Source organism: Drosophila suzukii, chromosome 3 (genome assembly GCF_043229965.1).
Source record: "Drosophila suzukii chromosome 3, CBGP_Dsuzu_IsoJpt1.0, whole genome shotgun sequence".
Lineage (NCBI taxonomy): Eukaryota > Metazoa > Arthropoda > Insecta > Diptera > Drosophilidae > Drosophila > Drosophila suzukii.
Genome location: NC_092082.1, coordinates 1,061,790 through 1,087,275, shown reverse-complemented (window position 1 = coordinate 1,087,275; position 25,486 = coordinate 1,061,790). Strand labels below are relative to the sequence as shown.

Genomic DNA, 25,486 nt, shown 5'->3' with positions numbered 1-25,486 from the left:
TGAAATCACTCGTTTTATTTTATTGCTAGATAATGTTTCATTTCATTTCGTTTGTTTATGTCTTAGCTTTCCATGGTACAATATTATCCGTTTGTTATATTTACTTAGTACAACTGAATTCGCTTTAGTTTGTAGATTTACTTTAGCATGGTTTCTTTAGACTAAATGTGGACTAATTATTTCGCTTCAGTTTGTCTTGTTAATCATTTCGCCTTGTTAAACATCTAGTTTCTTGTTATTCTTTTCGCTTTTTGGCCAATGCTTCTCTTCCACCTCCACTGTGGCCTTAGAAAACTTGGTTACAAAACGTTAATATTAGTTTGTCTGCTGGCTAAACGTACTTAGAGCTGCTCTATTATTCCGATTTCTCCCCGATTACATGCTAATCCTCGTTATACGTTTAGTAAGTGCACTTGCCAATTTCTGTTTATCGGAGGAGCCTCTGGCCGGAGCCCTCAAAATTAGGATAAGGTTGCGAAATAAACAAAAATTGTCCGGCAAACTCAGTTACAACGATCGGGATCGGGGGCAATAAAGATCCCTCTCCACACCTGGCCATACGCAAAAAGTGTTAGTACTTATGCTTAGTTAGTTACACAGCCTTAGAAACTACTTAAGAACTAAAACATACATAAACGGGGACAACAAAATGTCAAAAGGATGTTACAAAAATTATCAAAAGATACGAAGAAAAATCGTGTTTGGTTATACAAAAAAATAGGACATGAGGACAGTGCGTTTTAAGACCATTAGGCAGTTAGAGGCTTACAAAAAATAAAAGTTACATGGTTACATATGAAATAAATTCAGTTTTCGATTCCGTTTTCTAAATAGCTTTAAAACACACTCTCCGGACTGGACATAACGATAAGTGCTGGTATAATTGGTAAAATAGTTTTAAAATAAGGATAAACAATTTTGGAGTATTCCATAAATTATATAACAATTATGACAAAAAAAATAATATTTGCATATAAGCGATAATGTTACAATTTACGTCTTTAGTTGTATTTTTAATCCTACATGTTTCTTCCGTTTATGTTTGACATTCTAATTTCGCTTGCAAAAATATATGTTAATGGTAATTCAACTTCTTTCAATCTTTTCATTCTTGTTTGCTTTGCTTCGGTTTTGTATAAATTGGATTTATAAATTTATATGTATTGTATGTTTGTTTGTTTTCATTTTAATGTTACTGTTTATGATTTTAGCTTGGCTTTAGACTACATATATCAGTATTAATATTATTGTTTTTCAATATTCCTTTGCTTCAACATTTCGTTACGATTTATAGTTGTATCGATTTTGTATTATTTTTTTTTTTGCTTTTTTTGTAGTTTTAGGAACCTATTTGTAACTAGCAAAACGCAGACGCGCACAAGTTTCTATAAAAATGTTTTCCTATAATTTGGCTTACAATTAGTTCATATTTGTATAACATCAAAATATATATATGTAGATTTATATTTATGGTTTCGCTTTTGTGTCCTATTCATAATATACCCCATATATGTCAATGCATTCCTCTAGTATACGATTAGCTTAAGAATATTTCCAGATTTCCGCTTGTCCCCACACCACTAAAGTCCTGGTACTTAAGCAGACTACTAAATTGCAATCCATTTGAGAACGAGTACTTTTTCTGTGGGAGCAGCACTCATATCAACGATCGATCTATGAAGATTTCTAAAATTTTCAAACTCCCAAAAGTCAAAGCACGGTTGTCTAAAAGTATGCAATGAAATTTTTTTTTTGAGTCCGAAAAGTTTAGTTCCAATTAGATGATTGGATTGGTTATTAACCGTACATATATATTCCATTCTTGTTCAGACGCTGACTATACAAAGCATTGACAAGTTACTAGCTTTCCTTACTCAAATTCCATTTTTTTTTTAAATTTTTAGATGTTTTAACATTGGCACGATATCTATAAATAATATATATGCGTTCATATAGCCTAAGAAAATATATATTGGTGTATACGTTTGTTAGATAGCTATCAACTAGTATGATTGATTAGTTTTAGTTCTGATCCGGTTACATACAAATATTTTTCCCTTTCAAATCTTTCGTTTCAACCCCAACACAATTCTCTAACATGACGTACAAACTAATGCTCTAGACCTAGAAAAAGTAAGTTGTGAAGAACTTGAATATCATGAAGGCAAACAACGAATCCAAGCCAGGGGCAATCCCAAAAAAGTTTCACTAACTATGAATAACAAGTTCCGTATAATATATGAATCTGCCTGCCTAACTGATTGCGTGTAAAACTAAACAACATATAAAATAAATTACAAAATGAACGCGATTATAACTTATTTAGCTGCTTATAAACATGTACGAAATAATGCAATGCACAGTTGTGGTCTGAGTAATAGCCTTAAAGAATATATTTTCAGCTCTTTATATTTCATTTTATTTAACATATTGGCCGCTGATTGTGTAAAAATTGCCACCTTCGACCTGAGCAAAAAACATTTTAGAAAAAGAAGATCCTACCCGACCTGCGTCTTAAAGACCATACTCAAAGTAACTCAATTTGGCTTGTTGATTTTGAGATTTTGCGGCTATTACTGCGACCACCACTGTCTGTATTTACTCTTTGTGTCGAAAAGACCTTGGTTCTAAATGTATATTTCTTTAAAGCATATTCAAAGCATTCGATATATTGTTGCTGGGTTGGTTTGTTTAAATGCATGCTGCATGCCGCGAAACTGATCAACTACAATATATGATTATTTGTGTATATTTACAGCTCTAAGCGTTTGTCATAACATATCGAGAAAATTCTAGTATATTTGGGGATGTGTTCCTAACACTCACTACGATTAACGGCTGGGAGAGCTTTTTGTGCCACAGATAAATGGGGGAGTTTCATTTCGCTGGAGGAGTTTGTAGATTTAGCACTATGTTATATGGTAATTTACTCGCTGTTTAGTTTACAGAGCCCTTCGATCCTCCCACTCTTTGTACAATGCATTCGTTCCAACGAGTTTTGTTGCTGCTTATGCTATTTTTCTGCCCGATCTTAATTCTAGTCTAGCTTAGAGCTAATTTCCTTCCTCACACAATCGCACTCTGGCACACGGACATGCGCTTTGGACTTTGGGCTTAAATATATACCGCTCGAATATATCTAATTGTTAATTTGTATACGTATGCATATAAAACCAAACTCTCAAACTCGCACTCTCGCTCACACGCACTGACACATAAGATTAGATGTAGTATGTCGCTAGCACTTAAAGTTCTGATGCATTTTTACAACAGCGCCTTCGTCGCGGTCGCCCTTCACTTGTTGTCCCCGGCATTCGATGAGGAGGAGCTGCTGCCCACCACTCCACTCGATCCTCCGCCGTTGGCGGTCTGCTGCTGGGACTGCTGCTGCTGCGGCGGCAGGGTGTCGGAGCGGCGGTAGTACAGAAGGTAAGGCACCCGCGGGGTGTGCGGCTGGAGGACGTGCTTCTCGCTGACCGGCTTCACCGAGCTGTCGTCGTAGCGCAACCAGCTGCTGTAGCCCGTGTGGAACACGTCCGTGATGTAGTGGCCCTTGGAGGCCTCCTTTCCATCATGATACACCACCGCAAACAGGCGATAGGCGCGTTGCTTCTGCGACGTCTTTTTCGAGCCGAGGATTTCTGCAACAAATAGGTTTACTAATAGAGATACGGAATCGGGGATTTCGTTGCAACATACTGGCATCGATCTTCAGTTCCACGGGGAACTCCACCTTCTTCAAGATCTTTGTGCACCCATCGGACCGGTAGTCAAAGTATTTTAAATGCAATATCAGGACGACGGGTAGTTTCTCCAGCGTCATCTGCTGCCAGGCCACCACCTCCTGCTTGGTCTTGCTGCCGGTGACTCCCTCCAGCTGGTCCCGACCCACCAGGATTTCTAGTGCTTCCTTCACAGATGCAGCTTTCTGTAAAAAAAAAAATAAGCAGGATTTAATGCATGTCATTCAAATGGGCATATAACTTAAATTAGTATTTTTTATTGTTTGTGCCCACTGTTGAAGAGAAAACCATTTCAATAAGAAAATCTATAATGCAAAGCGGAGCACGTGGACCAACACCAACGTCTAGTGACTGTCGCCAGAACGGAGACAACCGCCAAAAGTAGGCGAGGCTGGTGGAACGAACGTAACACCGCCGGCTGGGCAATGGTGCCGAAGTGTCTGTTGACTTGTCTGTGGCTGGGCCTTGAATGGTTTAATACCGATAAAAATGATGACGAAGGCGAAAGGCCGTCTCAAACTAAATATAGTAGCTCTTCAACACTAACAAACTAAGAGGACTGAAAAATATGGTCCCTTATGGTACGTTGGATTTTATTAAAATCATCTAATATATATATCATCTCTCATAATCTCACTCACTTCGATGTTCAATTGAAGAGTAAAGAAGGGCTGAATGACATCCGTGGAGTGCTCTCCCTCGCGTTGCAGCCGGGAACGCAGTTCTCCCCGGAAGATCTCGCTTATGGGCGTGCGTCCAAAGTCAGTTTGGCGGGTAACACTGCCCTTGTTGCGGTTGTTGCAAATCATCTGATGGGGAAAACAAGCAATTAACTGAAATTACATCACATTAACAGCAATTAACTTACCTGCCAGACGTCGCCGCCGTCTTCTGGTTCCGCCGGCTCCTGGCCATTTTGCTGGGTTGTGGGTTTGTCGATTAGTTTAATGACCTGAAAAAAAGCGAAACCAAGCATAAGTAAAATGTAAGTCCCAATATGTTTGTGCACTCACCTCCAGCATCTCATCGTTGAGCTTGTTGAGCACGTAGCCCAGGAACTCTTCGGCATCCTCCTGGCGACCCTCGACATGCTCCTCGCGACTGTCGTTCCACAGCTTGTAGATCTCTGTGGGCTCAAAGGCCATGTCGCACTGCAAATCGGAGCCCACAAACTCGTCCTTGCCCTTGCTTTGCGATCCCTTGTTGAGGTTGTTCAGGCGCAGGCGGAGGCCGCTAGGCAGCGATGAAAAGTTGGTCATAAAGGACATCCTGTGGGGTGTAAGTACGGATTTGTAATTTGAGTAAGGATCTTGTTTGGAACTAGCATGGTAACAAGTAAACAATGATTCAAAAATGTTTGTGCCCGCTTTGGCGGAGGAATTACATTGAAAGTTAGACCCTCTGCTAAAACCGGAGCACGTGCACAAACCCCAACGCTTAGCAGCTACAGCCAGAACGGAGGTAACCAAAAAACGTAGGCGGGGCCCGTGCCATTTTATCTTCCACGAACGTAACACAGACGACGGCTAGCAATGCCGAAGTGTCTGTTGACTTGCATGTGGCTTGGTTTCTCCAAGGCACTTCGAATTCAAACTTACATGGCGTTCACAGTGGGGGTTTTGACCTCGCTCAGGACAGCCGCTTGCTTGGGAATGGAGCGCAGCAGGTTGTAGAACGGCGAGCAGCCGAGCAAGGCCTGCAGGATCGAGTTGATGTAGCAGTAGTTGGACCTGTTGGTCAGTCCCCGAGGACGCAGGCTGATTGGGGCCAGGTTGATCTTGTGGCGCGTCAGGTACTCGGCGTACTTGTTGGTCCACTCATCCAGATGTTGCTGCACCTGACGCAGTGGCTCCGGCTTCAGAGGTTTTACGGATGCAGACGCGGGACTGGGAGCGGGAACTGCCTGAGCAGATGCCGCAGAATAGGAGAGCGCTCCTGGGGTGATAAGCGGAGTTGTGGGCGCCGGCACGGGAGCAGGCAACTGTGATTGTTGATGAGCCGTGGGCAGGGGCAAATTTTGAGGTGGCGCTGCCAGCTGGACAGCCGGAGCAGCAGCTGACACTAGAGCTGGCTGAGGAGGAGCCAACTGAAGCACTGGATGTGGCTGCGGTTGCTGCTGTGGCTTGCTGGCCTCATAGGGCGCCACCTTGGCCACTGGCTTGTTGCTGGCAAACAAGCTAGCCCACGAAAGCTGGGCACTGTCGCTATTGTTCTGCGAAGCTGGCGGTGCAGGTGGGGCAAGATTCAGCTGGGGTTGCGGATTGACTGCTGAACTGGAGGCCACCACGGAGCTTAGAACCACTGGCTCATAACTCTGATGTTTTTTAGGAGCATAGTTGCTATACGATTTGGCTGCTGCTGCTACTGCTGGTGGTGCAGCTGTCACATGTTGCTGCGGTGCAGGCTGATGTTGCTGCAGTGCAGGCTGCTGTTGCTGCGGGACACTGACCACTGGTGGTGCACTGTTGTTGTTAGTCTCCAGTTGGAATTGATTTGGGGTAGCCGTAATGCTAGCCGTTGAGGTAGTTGCTGTTGTGATTGCCACATGCGTTGCAGTTGCTGCTCCTGTTGCCGGTGTTGCTGCTGCCTGTTGGCTGTTTTTGCGCTCCAGCGTTGGTGCTGTGCTGGCCACCGGCGATGAGGGCACCTTCATGGTGCCATAGTTGCGCACCTGGGGCTGATTGTTGCCGCTGCTCGAGCTGCTGTTGCTGCTGCTGTTGTTGTTGCTGCTACTGCCTCCGCTGTTGTTGTTGTTGTTGTAGTTGTTCTGGTTCTGGAAGTGTTGCTGCTGCTGCTGGTAATGCTGCTGGTTGGTAAACGTCTTTGTGGTGTGACTGTAGTTGGGTTTGGCAGTCGTTCCACTTGCAACACCCACACCACCCGATCCATTGTTCACATTATTGGGCGAAGCAGTGACGGAAACCGATTGTGTGGACTTTTTGTGCTGAGCGGAATTGGTCCAGGACATGGACTTGGTAGTCTGGATGCCCGTATCGCTGCTACCGTGCTGGTGATGATGGTGGTTGTACTCCGAGGAGTACTTGCGACGCACCTGTTGCTGCTGGGATTGATTGTATTGCTGCGATGGCTTGCGCTGTGGCTGCGGTTGTTGCTGCTGCTGCTGTGGCAAATGATGTTGATCATGGTAGCTGGTCTGCTGCGGTGGTTGTTGCTGCTGCTGTGGCGGCACCACCACCGGCGATGTTTGCTGCTGCTGATGTTGCTGCGGTGCTGGCTGATGCTGCTGCTGCTGTTGCTGCTGCGGTGGCTGTTGCAGTTGAGGTGCCACTGTTGCTACTACAAGGTTTGGCACTTTTGTTGGCGGTTTTTCGATTTGCAGCGGCGCTAATTGCTGATGTTGCTGATGCTGCTGATGTTGCTCCTGTTGCTGCTGTTGTTGCAGTTGATGCTGCAGTTCCTGTTGCTGTTGTTGCTGCTGCTGCTGCAGTTGCTCCTGCTGCTGCTGGCGGAACTCCAATTCAATTTGCTGCTGCTTCTCGTTGGCCAACTTTTCATCCAAGGCCACCTCGTTGTTGTTGTTCGTCAAACTCTTGTCAACTGGAAAAGGCAAGAGGGCAAATTACAATCAATAAGAGCTTTTACTTTGACCTTAAATTCAAATTTCCCAGCAGCCTCTGTTGAAATATGAGAAGAAATTCAATTGCTGGCTGCAAACTAATTTACAAAATCAACATAATTGATGCCAATTGATGCCAAATGCTGATAACTTCAGCGACCACTGAAGGAATGTGTCACTGAAGGCACTTTGGGAGAAATAGCAGCCGCATAAGGGAATTTTTGGAAGCCACAGGCAATTAAGGCTTAATTAAACCCTTAATTGATTTGTTATTTGATGAACTCGAAAATGCACAAACAATGTTCAGAAAGCAGACGGATAACGCATGATAATCTGTGTGCATATATTCATGTGTACGAGAACAATGCAGATCATATTCCCTTTTTGGATCCCATGGGGTCCGCATATATAGATGGTCCAATAACTGCCGAAAGGCATTGTTCTCTTGTCCGCATTTCTGCTTTATTTGTGCTGATACTGATAAAGCCGGCCATCGATTGCAGCTATCAGTGCAAATAGAAAACATAACTAATCCATGTCAAACTCAAGTAGGGAAAAACAACACAGAGTAGACCCCATTTGCGGCCAATCGACGGGGCAAATTGTTATTAAATCACCAGCCGATGGGCCTGTTGCTAGGTGTTTGAACTTCGCACTCGCCCCTGATACTGGGCACAAGATAAACGGCATTGCCAGCCATTCCCGGTTCGATAAGAGCCTCTCCATGTGAAACCGGAAAAGGTTAACCCAACAACGGAGGAATGGGAGTCAACATCCATGTGATCTCCCATCCCAGATTAAATTCAAACAGATCGCTCCCTAAATCACACAAAGGTAATGGGGAAACGTGTTAATCTGGGTTATGTTTAATATTGATAACAAGATTTATACCCCTGAATCGGTTACAAATTTTTTGTAGTATTAATATCAACTTAAAAAACAAAATATCAAGGTTATGACTCTATAAGAATTGTGTCAATAAAATGATGTATCATTATCGCTCCTAAAAGTTCCATAAGTAACTGTAACATTACGGAATATGTAAGAAAGTCCTAAAATCACAACTATGACATTAAATTAAATATTTACACATCAGATAGTAATACATTCTATTGATAATATAATGAAAATTTTATCAAAGCGGCCAATTGTAAACGGATACTATACCCAAAATTAAAGCCCCTGCTAGAATCCTTAAAAACCATCCAACAATGGCTTACATACCTTCCCCGCTTTCCTTCTCGACTTTAAATTGCCTTAGGAATTTGTTTAAAAAAAACTAGTAATTTATTCCTTGATCGAGCTCCAGCTCACTAGACAACTTTCCCAGGGCAGACTGTACTTGTTGTTATCATTATTATTTATATCCATCTATTGGTCTTTTAAACGTGCTAAAACTGGATTGATTGGATTCCCCCACAAGGGTTATATTAGCGAACGAGCTCTAACTAAGTGCTCTTCAGTTCGGAATTCGGCAGTTGGCCGTTGGCAGGCGGTGTTAAACGCCCATTTATTGGATATACTATATGCTACAATATCCACCCCATCATATGACAATTTGAATTGCGAGTGCGCTAATTAATTTCAATTAGCGACCAACAAGCCGAGAACTAAGTTACTCAATAAATATAAATATAGGTGAAATCGAGCAAATCGAGTGCGAATACTGTATGGAAATGTGTGGAGCAGCAAATGCGGCCGAGATTAATGCATTTAAAATAGTGGCAATGTGCGGGGGAAATCTGTGCCAGGGTGTCAGTTTGGGCGCAATAACAACAGCTTTTGAACGTGTTGCCATAACGATTCAATAGAGAGGGACGCACTGGTCGGGACTGTGCGAGGGAGAGCGGTGGATCCGCCGCACTGTCACAAGGTTGGATGGATAATTACAGACATGAGTGCACAGGTAAATTGCAATAAGTTGACTGCAGCAGCAACAAAAGCAAACAGGGAAATTGTCAGGCACGGAACAACAATATAATACGCAAACGCGGCGAGACTGTACTTCATTTCCATTTGTTGTTCCATGTTCCATGTGATAAATGAAAATCAACGGGGTCGGGGGTTCGCTACAATGTCAATCCATTAGAATACAACCCCCACCCCACCCCTCATTCACTTTCAAACAAAAAACAACCAACTCGTCTTGAGAATTCCGCTTTCAGTTTCATCTGTATAACACTTTTTTACTCGCCAAGCTTCATTAGTTCAAATGAATTTGTTTTCCAGTCTCGAGTTGCATTTCATTAGGCCATATCTGTTTTTAGAGAAATTAAATGAGATTTTGTAATTGTTTTCCCTTTCCTAAATTGAACGTAAACATCCAATGAAAATGGGTCAGCTTTTGGTTCATTCACTGGCATTCCGAAAGCCTCCCCTTTTCCAATATCCATTTGTTGCTGTTATTGAACGCGCGATTTTATTCAATTTTTTATTAGCTAGCAACAGAAGTCGGGGATGGGGAGGGGAGGGGGTCTGAGACCCGGTCTATGAGTAATTTATGCTTATTGAGCTTAGATTCGATCCGAGAGAGCCACAAATTGTAAACACGATATGGCCGCTTTTTAATTGAGAGAATCTAGAAGCCAAATACATAAAACAGAAACATTCCCGCTTCCATGGGCTCAAAATCGCACCACAAATAATTATCAAGATATAAATATGATGTGATAAATACAAACAATAAATAAATGCCCTTGCTTTGAAGATTTTATTTTTATTCTCACTTAACAGAGGCTTAATACATATTATTTTGACATTAGCACACAACAAATGTGTACAACATTCAAGTTTTTAGGGTATCCCTTCAAAAATATTAGCACCAAGAAGAAATAAAACACATTTCCAGAGTTCTTTGAATCATAACAGATAAGCTGGCCACGAAGGAACTACAACCAAGTAATCAATTTCATAATGTAATTCTATGCCTACCCCAAAGTGATTATTCATTTTGTTGATTAGTTGTTTTAATCAGTTCCCTGAGTCACAAACAAAAATAAAAGCAAGCCAAAGTGCGAGGCGGATGGAGTTAATTTTGGAGAACAAAGAAACAGTATAAAGAATACTGCAATATATGCAATTATGGCACATATAGATAGCATTAAATTGTCTTTCTTGAACTTATATTATTCAAACTTTGCACTTATTTTCACTGCCTGAATGGGTGCTTGATTTATACACAGTAAATAATAATTTTTTTTTTATTTCTTTGGTTTTTAAGTAACAAGAAAAAATAATGTTATTGTATTGTGTATAATAAATTAATATATATTCCACCTTGGGTCAAAACTGTATTCTTTTCTATTGCCTTTACCACCATGTTTTTTCCTGTGCCTTGAAAGCAAATGCATGTTAAGGAAGGCTGGCAGAGAACAGGAGCCTTTTCCATTTTGCAGCCCACGAGGCGTATGCGTAACGTGAGTCACCCACATTCCCTGGCTCAAATATTGATTGAACTGACCCGTATGCAATTCAACGAGTGGTCTTCCCATAATGAGACTTGTTCCCAGCTCTTTAACTGCCGCTTTAGCTGCCCCATTGAAATTGATAAGTAATCTGCTCAAGCGTTGGATCATTCAATGGGAAAACAAGGGGGTTTGGTATGGTATAGGGGGATACAATACAATGTAGAAAACAAAGAGGAATGGGCACAGTCTCAATCGCCTGGCAACAGGGCCAAAAACGAATTGTAGCAGACAATTCAATTGAATTCATTTGTGTCAATTTACAATAAATAATACCGAGAGTAGAGAGGACGGAGAGAGGGGCGGGGGATGAGCTAAGAACAAAAAGTGAAATTGAGTGCGGACGAAAATTGCATAATTCTATGAGCCACGCGACCTTCGCCACATAAGAAAAACAAACAAACTATAAAGTCTTTGGTGCGGAAAGAGGGTTAGTAGGAGTTGGGGTTCCGTCGCCTTATCGCCAAACTGTATACGAGTGGGGCTGTTGACGGTTTATTTCGAAGTGGCTTTAAAGCATCACCTGATAAGCATCGACGGTGTGACGGAAAGGCCCAAAGAAGTTGAGTTGAACTGACAGCCGAGGAATCCAAGGACACGCGCTGAAATGTATCCTCTGCCCACCGCCCACACACTCCCACATTAACATATAAATGCGTGTAACAGATTGAAAGGACAGGAGAGCTCGCTTCAATGGACCTGTGCATACAGTCCAACTTCTCTAAATCGAAGAATCGTTTTCTGTTGAAAATAAATGTTTAGTTACAAAGGATTGGCCAGAAAGGTCTAAACTTTCTTGGTCTTTGATCCAAGACATTCTTAGAAAAAATGTTATAAAACCTTTTAACAATCTTTTATGATTTATCAAAACTGAAGATCCTTGTATGTCATTTTACACAGGATTAACAAAATCCTAAAGTTAAAAATTTAAATCCATTTTATTTAAATTAAAGTTTTAAATCAAAACTGTACTATATGCATAGGAATAAAATATTTGAAATGTATGCAGGTAAATTTTTTTTTCATAACAAGTTGGAATGTGTCTCGTCCAAGTTCGACTGTAACTGCCAGATAGGCAATGTATCTGACAGATACAGAGGCCAGGCTCATCGGTCGGAAAAACAGGCGCTGCATACCAAGCAACGCAACAAGTTGAACGGGCAAAAAACGGCAAGGTAAAATTGTCGCAGCAGCACGAACTGCGTCATTTTGAAAACACAATATTCTACAAGCTGTATTTTTGTATCTGACACCGTGTATCTGTATCTGTATCTGAATCGGAGCAATGGCAATGGCAAGGAAAGCGTTGTCAGCGTAAAAAAAACGCTTAGCGGCCACACAAAGCGAGAAAAGCATTGACTGCACAACACGGCGTATGCGCAATTTTCATTTTCATTAACAAAGAAGGCAGCGGGATCTAGGAGAAAGGGGTGGGCGGGCTATCAAGGGGTGCTCTTAATGGGGTGCTACAAGGGAGGGGGGTTGCAATAATTGAAGAGTCATCGCTGGTTCATTCAACCTTTTAGCACCGAGGAAATAAAGAAAGAAAGAAAGCTCTTGGACAGCTGGAGAAATCTTTTTATCTTCTTGCCTTTGCAAAGCTTTGTGCTCTCAGCAAAAAAAAAAAGATGAATAGTTCAAGGATAGTTTATTCATTACTCAAAGTGAGCATCTGTGACAGTGAAAAAAATAGTGTAATATCAATCTTATCTAGATATCCGTTTTTATGTGTACAAGTTCGAATGGCCTAGTAAAAGATAGATGGTTCTAATATTTTCTAATCTTCTGATGTTTTGAAAGCGCTTAATAAAGTGGTAGACTTTTGCAACTTCACTACAATATTTTGTTAAAATAATTTAAGGTTTGCTGTTTTCTCAACTTATTAACATAAAAATTCTTTTTAATGACAGAAATAAAATATGGAATAAAATATTTTTAAGCTCAAATATGAAGCTCTTATTGACTAAGCTCTATTTGACTAATTTTCCCCAGTGCATTGCCCTATTTCACCCACATTTCACTCGGTTGCATTTGATTTTTGGCACAGAAGGCTGCCCGAATTCTGTTTTAAATGGGGCAGCTAATTTTACAAAGACACCTGGTGCAAGCGCCCACTAATCCGCCCATTCACTCTGGCCCCTGAAACCGAAAGAACTTTTACCACGGGTCGGCAGGGATATCGGGTGTCCTGTACCACCTCCCCATATATATTTTCCCAGAGTCCGTAGGCAGTGTGCATTTTGCGCTCCATGCATTTTTAATGAAAGCCCAACCACACGCATTGCGGTATAACAGTTTTGCTGCGATTACCGTTATTCCGCATTTCGGATTACATTTCAGTTAAGTTAAGTTAAGTGTAATTTGCTGGCACACACAGATTGCTGGCCAAGATTGGAGGCGTTGGCCATTTGAGTCCCTACGTAATGCCTTAATAGCAGAGCAAACAAATCGAGTTAGGGAAACGGAACGCAAAAAAACACAAAAGGGAAAAAGAACCGAACCGGAGGAAGAGCCAAAGTGGCGCCCTCTAGCGTTGACCCACAATATCGGAGGGGTTTCTTTTTTCACCATGTGTGCGTGTGTTTGACATGGAATTTTTATGAATGACATTGACCAACCACCCAAGAAGAAGAACTGCACACATCCCTCCCCCCGAAGGAAAAAAAGAGAGACAAAGAGTAGGAAAGACCCTCGGCTAGAATCTCTTAAGACTTCCCACCGCAACTACCGACGAAAAAAGTGCTAACCACGCCGAAAAACTGTTATAAACCAGAAGGCGAAAAAGCACATTTTTACGATTTTACGACCTGGCAACAGACGAAAAAGTTGATAAACAAAATAACTACAAATATCTCGAGAGGCGGTCTTATCAGCTGCGTGTCGAATGCATTTTATTATTTAGGTGAGCCAACTGTTAAGATAATGCCCGGATTATACAATTGGTCGGCGCCTAAAAGGCGGCAGACCAAAATAACACTTTCTTCCAAACACGCACTTAGGTGACAGTACTACTTCACTAAATGGAACTTTAGAAAGGATTGCAGTTTATCAAGATTGGGAACAAAATTTTGGTTAACAAATAGTGTGGTTTAAGAATTAGGGTCTGTAAACAATTGGAACTGGTAATCTTACTGCTCAACTACGTTAATCTTTTAAAAAAATGTAACTTTTCATAACCATTTCAAGAGTTCAGAATAAAATTTGCATAGACTTTTGACCTACTAAGAAACTTTCTTAGTTTATCCAACAATCAACTTCATTTCAAAATATGGAATGTTTGTTTTAAAAATGATTTCAAGAATGTTCCATTTGGCAAGTCTCTAGAAGGTGTCCTGTTGAGGTGAGCGTGGGGTTTGAAAAGTAAAAGTCTTCTGGGGGCGAAATACAGTTAACCTTTAACCTAAATCGCCAGTAAAGAGCAACAGTTTCGGCGCTCTTTGATATTTGTGTGACTGTTATACGGTAGCACAGTTAGCACTGTTACAGTAGCGTAGCCATGTGGCAAAAGGCGGTTACCGGTTTTTCAGGCTTTACTTTTCAAATTCAATCAAAGAAAAGCAAAAGGTGATAAAAAAACACAAGGGAGAAAGACAAAAGACAACCCTTGGGCAAACAAAGAGGGGTTGTTTGTCTTGTCTTTCGCTCTAGCTCTCTCTCTTTCTCTGGCCACCCCGTCATTTGTTTTTGTTACAATCAGCTGTTTTTGGGGCAGAAGAGCGAGCGAGAGAGAGCACAAGTGGAGCTTGCGCTCTGTGAGCTTGAACTTCAAATGCAACGAGCGAGAGAGCGACAGAGAGAGTGTTTTTACAGAAATTTAGAATTTGTCTTTGTATATCGTATAACAGTCGCTTTTTGCTGCCGTTACGAGGAATTTTCATTTTCATTTCGCAGCGAACGGCGCAGCAGTCCAGAACAAAAGTCGGGAAACTAAAAATCGGCATCGGAGATTGTTATTTTCGCCAGACTCGCAAAAAATAAAAGCCAATGAAAATGTCGCTAAAATGCAAATGCAGCTAAAAGTTATCGAGTAGCGTGTGTGTGTGTGCGCCGTCGAGCGAGCGTGTGTGTGTGGGCTTTTTATCGATCACACTCCGCTCTTCTTCCGCTTCCTTTCTCCCCCCACCACCCCCTCTTTCACCAACGCCTCTGCCTCTCTCCAACTGAATTTCAAAGCTGAAAATCGGAAAATTATACAATTGCATTCGAAAATTACGACGTACACACGTACGTACATACGTACGTACAGCACCCCCGAAAAAAGCGCTGAGGAAATCTCGCCAAAACGCAAAATCAAAGTCAAATAAAAAGACAACAGAAAGCAGAAAACGGAAAAGCAGCCAAAAGGCAGGGAAAATCTAAGAGGAAAACAAACATTTTGTAGTGACCTCAGCTGCAGCTGCAAGTGCAAGTTAAAAATACACAAACAAAGCGGAAATGGGCGAAAACTAAAAGCACAAAGCAAATAGTAACGGTTAAGTTAAAGCCAGCACAAAACCAAGTCCAACTGGAGCACCTAACATTTACTTACACGGTTAAAAGTTAATATTTACTTAAATACAGGCAGCCCACGCCTTTTATCGCCAGTGAATTTATGAATTTATCAAACTAAACGAAAACAAAAACTCAATAACAATTGACACACACACACACAGGCGCACACACCAGTACTTTAAGTGCATTGGGAGAGCCAAAGAGAGGGTGTCCGAGAAGAGAGCCGGGCAAGAGATAAACTTGGGCTCCGCTCTCCTCGCCTTTGGCATTCGCACGCGGGCAGCGACGCCAAGCGGACGTTCCTCCTCCTCCTGCACTTCATCCGCCTTCTCCTACTCTTTCAATTTTCAACTCCACCAAACCGCGTGTGTAGGTTAGAGGGAAACCTTAACCCTTAGGCCGCCACCATGGTGGATATCAACAGTTCAAATCCCGGCAGTGTGGGCGGCGGCAATTCCGCCTCCTCCGCCAGGCTGCGGAGATTCGAGAGGACGGACAGCGAGCTGGCTTGTGAGGAGGCGGCCAGGCTGACGGCCGAGCAGAGTCCCGAGGACGAGGACAACCAGGACAACGACGAGGATGACGAGGACGAGGAGAGCGTGTACGGAGAGCTGCCCCCTCCGCCGGACGGAGGATACGGGTGGGTCATCTGCTTCGCCAGCTTCATGTGCAACATGATCGTCGACGGCATAGCCTACACATTCGGCATCTTCCTGGAGGAGTTCGTGGCCTACTTCCACGAGGGCAAGGGCACGGTGGCCTGGGTGGGCAGCCTCCTCTCGGGCGTCTACCTCAGTGCCGGGCCCATTGTCTCCGCCCTGGCCAACAAGTACGGCTGCCGGGCTGTCTGCATAGCCGGCAGCATAATCGCCTGCATCGCCTTCGTCCTGAGCACCTTCAGCACCAGTGTGAGCATGCTGATGGCCACATACGGCTTCATGGGAGGATTCGGCTTCGGCATGATCTATCTGCCGGCGGTGGTGGCCGTGGGCTATTACTTCGAGACCAAGAGGAGTCTCGCTACCGGAATCGCTGTATGTGGTTCTGGATTCGGCACCTTCGCCTTTGCTCCCCTGGCCACGTACCTCCTGGAGGAGTACGGCTGGAAGAACGCCCTGCTCATCTTCGCCGGTCTGATCCTCAACTGCGCCATCTTCGGGGCCATGATGCGTCCTTTGACCTACCCGAAGAAGAAGAAGCAGAAGCCCCTGATGCAGCGGATGTACGAGGAGAAGCAACTGCAGCTGGAGAGAGGATCCTTTGCGGGCTCCCACTTTATGGTGCAGCTTCCGGATGGAACCATGGAGCGCAAGTTGAAGATGCCTCTAAATGCTGATCCCGGCGTGCACTCTAGCTTGAACCTCGAGCTACTGGCTCAACAGGCGAGCGGCGGCGGGGGTCTGCATCCCGTTTCCACGCTGCCCACCATCACGGAGTCCAAGGTGGTCGATGTCCACCGCCAGAATGGCGCACAGTCCCCGCCAAATGGTGACAGCAATGGCCAGTTGTCCGCCCGATCAGCTGCAGGCGGCGGACGTCGTCCGCACAGGAACTCCGAGTCGGAGAACAGCCCGTACCACTCGCAGGACGCCATGACCAGAAACGCCTCACAGCCCGCCTTTCTCGCCGGCGATCACCAGAGCCTGCCCAAGAACGGATCCGTGCCGGCGTTCAACACGCGGGTGAGGAAGACCTCCGCTTCGGAGCGTTTCCAACCCTCGCTGGCCGCCATCAGGGCATCTTCTCGCGGCGATCTGGAGGCCGGAGCTGGCGGAGATTTCGCCTCGTCCAAGTTGTCGCTCTCGCAGCGGCAGGGCGGCAGTCAGACGGGCAGCAGCGGCCGGATGGTGCGTCCCATGTCCCGCAAGGACATCTTCTATTCGGGATCCGTGACGAACCTGCCCCAGTATCAGTCCCAGAAGTCGCTGACCAACTACCGAAACTCGGTTCTGTCGCTGACGAAGTACGAGAAGAGCATGCAGAGCGTGGCCAAACTGGATCCCCTGGCGGAGGCCGAGAAGCACCGCGAAGAGTACGACCTGTGTCCCTGCCTGGGCATTCCGGATTCCGTGAAGTCCGTAGTCAACACCATGTTGGATGTGAGCCTGCTCAAGGATCCGGTCTTCATGCTGATCGGTGTCTCCAACATCTTCGGTATGGCCGGGTTGTATGTGCCCTTTGTCTACCTGGTGGATGCGGCCAAGGAGCACAATGTGCAGAAGAACGACGCCGCCATGCTGATCTCCATCATCGGCATCACCAACACAGTGGGTCGCGTGTTCTGCGGATGGGTTGCGGACCTGCCGCAGGTCAACTCGCTGCTGCTCAACAACTGCTGCCTCCTGGTGTCCACCATCGCCGTGACTGTGACCCCACTGTGCTACAGCTACGCGGCCTACATAACCGTGTCCATATTCTTCGGACTGGCCATCTCCGGCTACATCTCGCTGACGTCAATTATCCTGGTCGACCTGCTCGGCCTGGACAAGCTAACAAATGCCTTCGGACTGCTGATCCTGTTCAGGGGATTCGCCGCCTTAATCGGAACGCCTTTGGCGGGAGCCATCTACGACATGACGCACACCTACGACCTGCCCTTCTACATGGCCGGAGCCCTGTTCGGCATTTCCACCATAACCAGCTTCCTGGCGCCCTGCCTGAAGCGGTGCAGTCCCGCCGAGGAGACGCCCGTGCATGTGGAGACCCTTACGCCCATAGACGAGGAGCAGGGCGAGGATGCCGAGGACGAGGACGAGGATCAGCCCATCACCATAGTGCCCAAAATCATCAAGACGCTGGCGAGTCCACAGCAAGAGGAGGGACATCCGCAGTTCCCCCAGAAGACGAACGAATCGAAGCTCTAAGGGGCGCATCAGTTGGGAAGAAGATGAATTTACACGGGGCACTGCGGGGCTCAAGGAGATCCGGTGAGATATTTTTCTATTTACTTATACAGCAGAGGAGGAGATCAGAGATCGAGCACACCTATATACAAAGTGGAGAAGTCGGATATGTATAGCCAGCCCCATACCACGTATATACACATATATATTTAAGCCTAGGCAACAGCGGAGGAGGAGGTGAGCTGCGGAAACTCACTTTTCTACCAGGAGAACTCAGCTTAGCTTGCGATAAGATATAGAAGAAACCTTCGGCTATATATAATTATACTACGCTCATAAATTAACGATCGAAAACTGATACCGATCGCTGGTAGATTGCAACTGTTATACAGCAACCACAAAATATTGTAAAGTAACTTCTATTATTATTATTTGTTTGTTAAACCCTACGATTACTATGATTACCATTATGATTACTATTAAAGATAAATGATTATTGTGTATTCTACTACATAGTTGTTGGCCAGGCGTTATTAATGTGTCATACTGTAGGCGATATAGCGATATATAGAGTGTGTGTAAACTGTAAACTGTAGCTAAGTAGAAGTGGCCCGATTAACTTAAAGAATAACAGCAGCCAGAGCAGCAACTATTTCGAAAACCAATAAATTGTATACTTTTAAGGAAGAACGCTACACAAGAGAACTCAAAGGCGAATACACACAAAGGAACCGCATTAAGATCTAAAATTGTTTTCAATTTTACACTAATCATTTAGGTGGCAAACTCAAAATACAAATTTACGGCTCATTTTTGTAAGTTACTAACTAAACTAAAGTCCAGCAACAGCAACTAAAACCAAGAGCAAATGAATTTTTAAGGCTTGTGTGTGTCTGTTTTAAACTATCCAAATATAAAGCCTAGCAGCTACGAACCATAAGCAATACAGCAAGTGCAGTTCTATACAAACGAAATTGTTCACGCGGCTAAACTAATTAAACAGTATATAATATGTACCACAAACAATATTCTAAATCTGTTATACGCATAAGGACAGGGCAACAACAAGTGGAACGAGTGGAAAACACATCAAAAGTAACATTTAGAACAATAAGTGTTGATGGAATGAGAAAAGCAGCCAGAATAGTAATAAAAGAAATTGCCATACATTTTAAAAACTGTCAAAGGTTGTGTTTTCGTGGGGGAATTTCAGAGTGGTTTATAGCTTGGGATATTTTCAATACAATTAAGAATCAACTGAATTGAACACTGATTGATGGATTAATACCACAACGATGTAATCAAAGTAAATAGGTAATTAGATATTTATCACTTTAATTCATATTTCTAGGTTTGAGTTTGATGTTATTGTCATTATTTCTCTTCCAAAGTAGCCAACATCTTTTTTCGAAAGTGTATTCCTCATTCATGACCCCCATAACGTTTAGTTAATAGAACAAACATGAAATCGACGGATTCCGCTTATATTTGACTAAGTACTTATATCAAGAGGTAGTCCGTGAAAGCCTTCGCACAATTATAATCTCCCAGGTGAAGCGTGTGGCGCTCTAAAAACCATCGATCAAAAGATCACCTTCGACTTAAAGTAATGCGTTTATCAGTGAATTCTGAAAATCAGATCACAACGTGCTTACTTGCAAAACCCATAAAACTCGACCCAAATGATTAGCCCAATCAATTTGCCACGGGGGAGTTAAACTGCTCTTGAGCAACATTACTAATTGAGGGGACCCAGGGGAAATAATGTCGCCTATCAATCTAGTCTGTGGACAAACACTTGGCGATATCGCCATATGAAATACCGTCTACAACGTCTACAAGTGCTTCGAAAACAGCCATAAAAGTAAAACCCCTCGACTGGACGGAGCTCGTTCAGCAGACATAGATAGAGATACGGTTAAAAAACCAACTGGAACCACGTGTGAGTTCCCTAGCGGTTCCATGTGCATTTAAACGAAAGAGGTAATACAAATGACACTAGAACAGCAAATATCACTAAACTAATCATAAATCAATCAAAATCTTGTAATCTGCTATGTCAATTGAGCTTCAGGCGAAATCAATGAACTAATCTTTATAATTTTCTATTATAAAGGAATAATTTATGGGTTTCCCTTACAAAAAGTAACAGCTCTTGTATAAATGACTATTAAAGGCTATTTACGTTTCAAATGTTAAATTATCCTTGTATTATAGTCCTAAGACTTGAGATTTTTTTAAAGATAATAAGTAATCATGTTTATGATCAGTAAATATTCCTGAGATCAATTTACATATGAGAGGAACTAACAACCAATCCCTTATATTTGATAAACTTCTTTGCTCGAGTGTAGCTTACCTACCCAACCCCCCTTTTTCAAGTTCTACTAAAAGTAGCAAGAGTCAAACCGAACCGTATTCACTTAGTCCACTTCTCAGCCCATTCGGCCTTTTGTCCAGCAATTAAGCATGACACCAGGCAAATAGAAACGCCCAGCCCCTGGGCCTAGATGGATCCCCTTGCTCCGGCCACATGACACACTCAATTACGATTAGTATGCAAGTGGTCTAGGATGTCTACTCCGCCAGTTCCACTTGGAATCCGAGACCGACCATTCGATTGATAAGCGTGAACAATGCCCACAACAGTCGGACAAACTAAAATAATAACAAAGAACTGGACGGAAGCCACTTGTGTTGCTGATTAGAGAGTGGGTGTCTTGGTGGGTGGATGGATGAGTGGGTGGATAGAGGGCTGTTGTTGGGGGCACAGCGAAGTGGTCAACAAGTCCAACACCTGTTGGAGGCTCCACGGGAATGATGGGTGGAAGACACCCAAAACCAAAGAAAAATCCCAGCCGAAAACAATCCAAGGCCTGGCAACAGACGGCCCGAATAATTAAGGCCCAGAAGCTATGGCCAAATGTGTTCACATCAACGTGTCGTCCCCCAAAGACATTTTAGCCATATATATCGGGTGACACCTGAGAAGAGTACGAGCCGAGTGGAGGGAATATAGTAAAGAGAGCGTGGAAAGGCAAAATTAAGCAAAAACTGCATATAAACACGGGGGCCAGGCGACGCTATCGAAGGCACGCCATGACGAATTCCAAAATACATCATGGAAAACGCTGTTAAGTAAGTGTAGGGCAACACGAAAACCAGATACTCTGGACGCAAGTCGGGTTGAAAGTCCAATAACTGCTCTCGTTGGGTTTATCGCGGGCCTTGCCGCAGAACAATAACATGATAAATCGAAAATTCTTTATAGTGCCGATAATATGTGGTGCTATTGGGTTCTAAAAACTTAAGTTCTCATTAGAAGGGTATGCAATGTATTGAAAATTTCAGAATAAATCTTAGGAAGATTGTTTGTTTATTCTAGATCGATGAAAAATCTTTAGTCAGTTCAAAATACTAACAAAAACAATTGAACGCTTTTTACAGATAACTTACTGAGGTGACAGTACTAGCATTATAGTAAGACGATTAGTTCTCTGATAAATATCAAATATCAAAAGATGTCATTGACCAACAACAAGGAGATTAACTATGACATATAGCCCAAGTGGAAACTATTTACCTATATTTTTCAACTGCTGTTCAAAGCCGAAGTTCTCAATTACTCAATGAATAATTATTCCTTATCAACTAGCATCAATTGGAACGAGATTAAAAACGGCAATAATGAAAAGTAGGAAATTAGACAAAGTGCAACTCAGCGCGAATTCTGAATTCCAATACCCAAATGAATCACTAATCAATACTGAGCACGAGAGCACTTACCCATTGGCTCCTGATGCGGTTGTTGCTGTTGAGGAGTGGGTGTCGGCGGCTGAGGAGGTTGAGCTAGAACCAACTGGGTCGGCTGCTCGATTAGCACGGGAGATGCTTGCTGCAAGATGTGATGTGGCGGGGGCAGCAGGGCTGGCTGGACGCCATCCGGTGGCAGAGGCATGGCAGCAGTCCATGCCACAGGAATAGCGCCAGGGGGCGGAGCTCCGCACTCGGCGAGTTCGTCCTCGTACTGTTAACGATAAAAAAGGTTTGGTTTTCACATGTGTTTGTGTGCCAAACTAGGCCCTCTTTGTGCCATATCCACTTACCTGGGGCAACGGGCCTGCTCCTGGGTGAATCGGCTGCAGGGCGGCCATCTGACCTTCGTCGTAGATCTGCATCACGCCCATTTGTTGCTGCATTTCGTGCATCTGGGGATCGTATATCGGGTAACTCGGACTGAGCATGCTCGACGTCTCCGAGGAGGGCAGAGAGGAGCTGTTGTGGTTGAGCTCATCCCCTACATTGACGACTCCTCCATTGGGATGTACGGCCACCTGTTGTTGTTGTTGCTGCTGTTGTTGTTGCTGCTGCTGTTGCAGCACTTCGAAATCCTCGGCGTACATGGGCGCCGAGTGCCACATCTGGGTCATCCCTCCATCAGGCTGAGCGACACGTTCATCCACTCCCGGCTGGGCAGCATCTTCTGGGACATACTGATACTCGGCCGGGTGCATCATGGGGTAGATGTAGCCCCCGGGATTAAACCACGCCGGGTTGTACATGACCGGTCCGGAGAAGAAGACCGGTGTGCCGGTGGCCTGCTGGGCAGCAGTGGGGTTCGGAGGCGGCTGCAGGTTCGCATGCTGCGGCGCGAAGTAGGGCGGATACGGCCCGTAGGCGTAGGTGGGCGGACCAGCGGTGTAGTACTGCTGCAGATGTTGCATGTGCGCCTCCGGGGGCGGCAACTGCTGGCCCATCTGATCCGGCTGCAGTTGCAGGCCGGGGTTGGATCCATCTGGCGGTGGCAGTTGCTGCTGCGGCGGCAGGGTAATCAGTTGTTGCTGCTGCTGGAGGTGACGTGGCCCATGGTAGTCATTGCGTCGCGGTCCACCGGGCCCACGTCCACGACCGCGTCCCCGCGTGCGTCCACCACCCATTCCGGGAGTGTGGGGGTTCGGAGAGCCGCCCTGGGGAGCCAAATTGATGGGTAGGGGCTGCAGATGCGGCATCACGGCGTTGCCCTGTTTCGGTTAATAAGTCAGCGAGTTAGTAATGAAGTTTATGTAGGTTCCCTGCTTTGTTTTTAGTGCAACAACGAAGCGGAAAGCTCAAAACTAAAATATGTTAGACTAAGCAAAGTAAGTTATTAATTTTTCTTCATGACTTCAATACTAGGACACCCAGATTTGTAAAATATATATAATTTAACAAATAAAATTCTTCGACACTGATCCTGTCCAGCTTCACCCACCTGCTCCGGTGGCATGTCGCCGTGTCCAATGTAGTGGTGCTGCCCGCCAGCCGGCATGTAGGTCGGAACGCCGTGCGGCCAGCCATGCAGGTTCACATTGGCAGTGACGTTGTTCACGTAGACGTTGTTGCTGGGAATCGGAGCGGGGATCATGGCCGGGTAGTGGGCTCCGGCATGGGGGTGTCCTCCGTGGGCGGACATGTAGACGTGTGGATTGTACACGGGCTGTCCGGCCGGAGTGAAGGCCTGGACGGGCGTCAGTAGATTGTTGTTCCCGGAGGGCGAGACCAAGTTGTTGTTATTGTTATTGCTATTGCTGCTGGGTCCGCTCACGGCCGGCTGAGGGGTCGATGGCGTTGAGATGGGCGTGGCGGCTCCTCCGCCTGCTGCTCCGGAGGATCCTGGTCCTCCCGAGGATCCCGCCGCCGTGGAGGCCGGCGTCGAGGTGGACGGCGCTGCCTGCTGCTGCGGCTGCGTTTGCTGCGCCATGGCCAGAAAGCCAAAAGAGCGGGACTGGGCTCAGTTCCTGGATTGGTTCTTTTTGCGGATTTAAACGAGTCTCAAGAGTCGCAGCAGGCGCCAAACATTGAAAGTGCTGTTTGCTGTTAAGGAAGATATGGACAGCTGATTAATATTTATGGTATTTCGAAGGAAAAATTGAAGATCATTAGAAGGTAAATATTAACATTTAAGATTTAAAAATGTCAGAATTGAATACCCCTACTTTTTGTAAAACTTAAAACATTTTTGATATTTTTAAATAATCAACTATAAATTACAATATGTTGTTCACATGTTTAGAACCAATTCTGCAACAGCTGTTAATTTTCCACACAAATACAAAAAGTACGCACACGAATAAAATTAATTATAAATGCCATTAAGCGACAAAGCACATTTTCAGTTTTTTTTTCTTTTTGACACGGGTTAAATTCTAATTGAATGCGATTTTCAATTCACGCCACTCCGCGTGCCGCAGCCCCGAAAACTGTCTGGCAACGCCGCACAGCTGCTGTCGGTGTAATAAGAAAATCAAATAAACAGAGCAAAAGGGACGGATAATCCGAATTGCAGTGGAGTTGATGAAAGTGGAGCCTCTTCAAAATCACACATTAATCAAAACAAAACGAAGTGCAGGCGATTTCAAACCGTATTTTCTGCCCAATTTTGTGGTGCCACACGCCGCCCGCTAGAGATGAGCAATCGCAGCGATTTGCCGGCTCACGAGAATATCGGTCACGAATGTAACAGGTTCAAAGGGCTTTTTAATGGTTTTCACTGTTTGGAAACATAAATAAGGGAAGTCAATTACTGGGTTTAAGCAGCGTGGTTAGTTTCACCTAGTTTTCCATTTTGAATGACCAATTAGAGTTTTTTTTGGGGGTTTATCAGCAGTTGAAAATTACTCATCTCTGCCAAACACAACACACACACAGGCACGCACGCACTCGCACACACACATGGAGAGGCAGGGCAAATGAAAGAAATTGGAATAACTTTAGCTGGAAAAGCTAGGGATTGTCCAGTATTTTCTAGGGTTACGGGGAGTTTCGGGACTCCGAGGTTTATGTAAACGCAGTTCGCCGGGCTTCGGTGTTGCTTTCGGTGTAAATTCAGGGGTGGGGAGGCGGTTTATCGAACGTACCTTTTGTTGAGTGGCCAATTGAAATCAATTTTGCAATTTGATCATATTTTATGCGTGCGGCAATCTCGCTCCTCTCTTGCTCGCTCGCTCTCGCTCTCTCCGGCGCTCTCCTTCTCTTTCTCCGCGCGGTGCCACGATAATTCCGCAACTTTTTACACGCTGCTCCCAATTCTGCTGCTGCGGCTCCGACAAAATGACACTGGGGCGGGCACTTTCGCGGGTCACAGGTCACGGGCACGGCGAGAGGTCACCGGTTAGCACGGCACTCGCTCTCTTCGCTTTCGCTGGCGATCCCTTTTCTCTAGCGGGCCAACAAGCGTTTTTATTGTTCTTTATTTTTTGGCCGAAAAACCAGTGTGACCGCGCGATCCTCCATTCTCCAATTATACCAGTTTCGCTTGCTCAAATATACCGAAAATGTATCGGAGCGCGTTATCGATTGCTAGGGTGACCATCCTGCAAGTCATCGCAG

At 44.6% G+C, this 25,486-nt stretch overlaps 2 protein-coding genes across 2 annotated transcripts; one reads left to right on the top strand and one right to left on the bottom strand.

Moving 5' to 3' along the window:
- Positions 1-1,303: 1,303 nt before the first annotated feature.
- On the bottom strand, positions 1,304-25,379 carry Usp10 (ubiquitin specific protease 10). Its single transcript, XM_017078367.4, has 10 exons — positions 25,015-25,379; positions 23,370-23,971; positions 22,225-23,139; positions 21,905-22,145; positions 5,342-7,301; positions 4,757-5,012; positions 4,612-4,695; positions 4,385-4,552; positions 3,700-3,928; positions 1,304-3,641 (listed from the first exon to the last, which is right to left on the bottom strand). Exons 2-10 carry the CDS (start codon positions 23,856-23,858, stop codon positions 3,295-3,297), a joined length of 4,689 nt encoding a protein of 1,562 aa, XP_016933856.3. The 5' UTR covers positions 23,859-23,971; positions 25,015-25,379; the 3' UTR covers positions 1,304-3,294.
- LOC108012878 (monocarboxylate transporter 14) lies at positions 14,666-19,304 on the top strand. Its single transcript, XM_017078368.4, has one exon. It carries the CDS (start codon positions 15,683-15,685, stop codon positions 18,137-18,139), a length of 2,457 nt encoding a protein of 818 aa, XP_016933857.3. The 5' UTR covers positions 14,666-15,682; the 3' UTR covers positions 18,140-19,304.
- Positions 25,380-25,486: the final 107 nt, after the last annotated feature.

What these genes read in the sequence shown, in the direction of transcription:
- LOC108012878 (XM_017078368.4), top strand. Translation starts at nt 15,683, where the DNA reads ATGGTGGATATCAACAGTTCAAATCCCGGCAGTGTGGGCGGCGGCAAT.
- Usp10 (XM_017078367.4), bottom strand. Translation starts at nt 23,858, where the DNA reads ATGGCGCAGCAAACGCAGCCGCAGCAGCAGGCAGCGCCGTCCACCTCG. An exon ending in GCGACATGCCACCGGAGCAG is followed by an intron (nt 23,140 to 23,369) that starts GTGGGTGAAGCT and finishes TAACCGAAACAG; the next exon opens with GGCAACGCCGTGATGCCGCA. An exon ending in TCAACGATGAGATGCTGGAG is followed by an intron (nt 4,696 to 4,756) that starts GTGAGTGCACAA and finishes GCTTTTTTTCAG; the next exon opens with GTCATTAAACTAATCGACAA.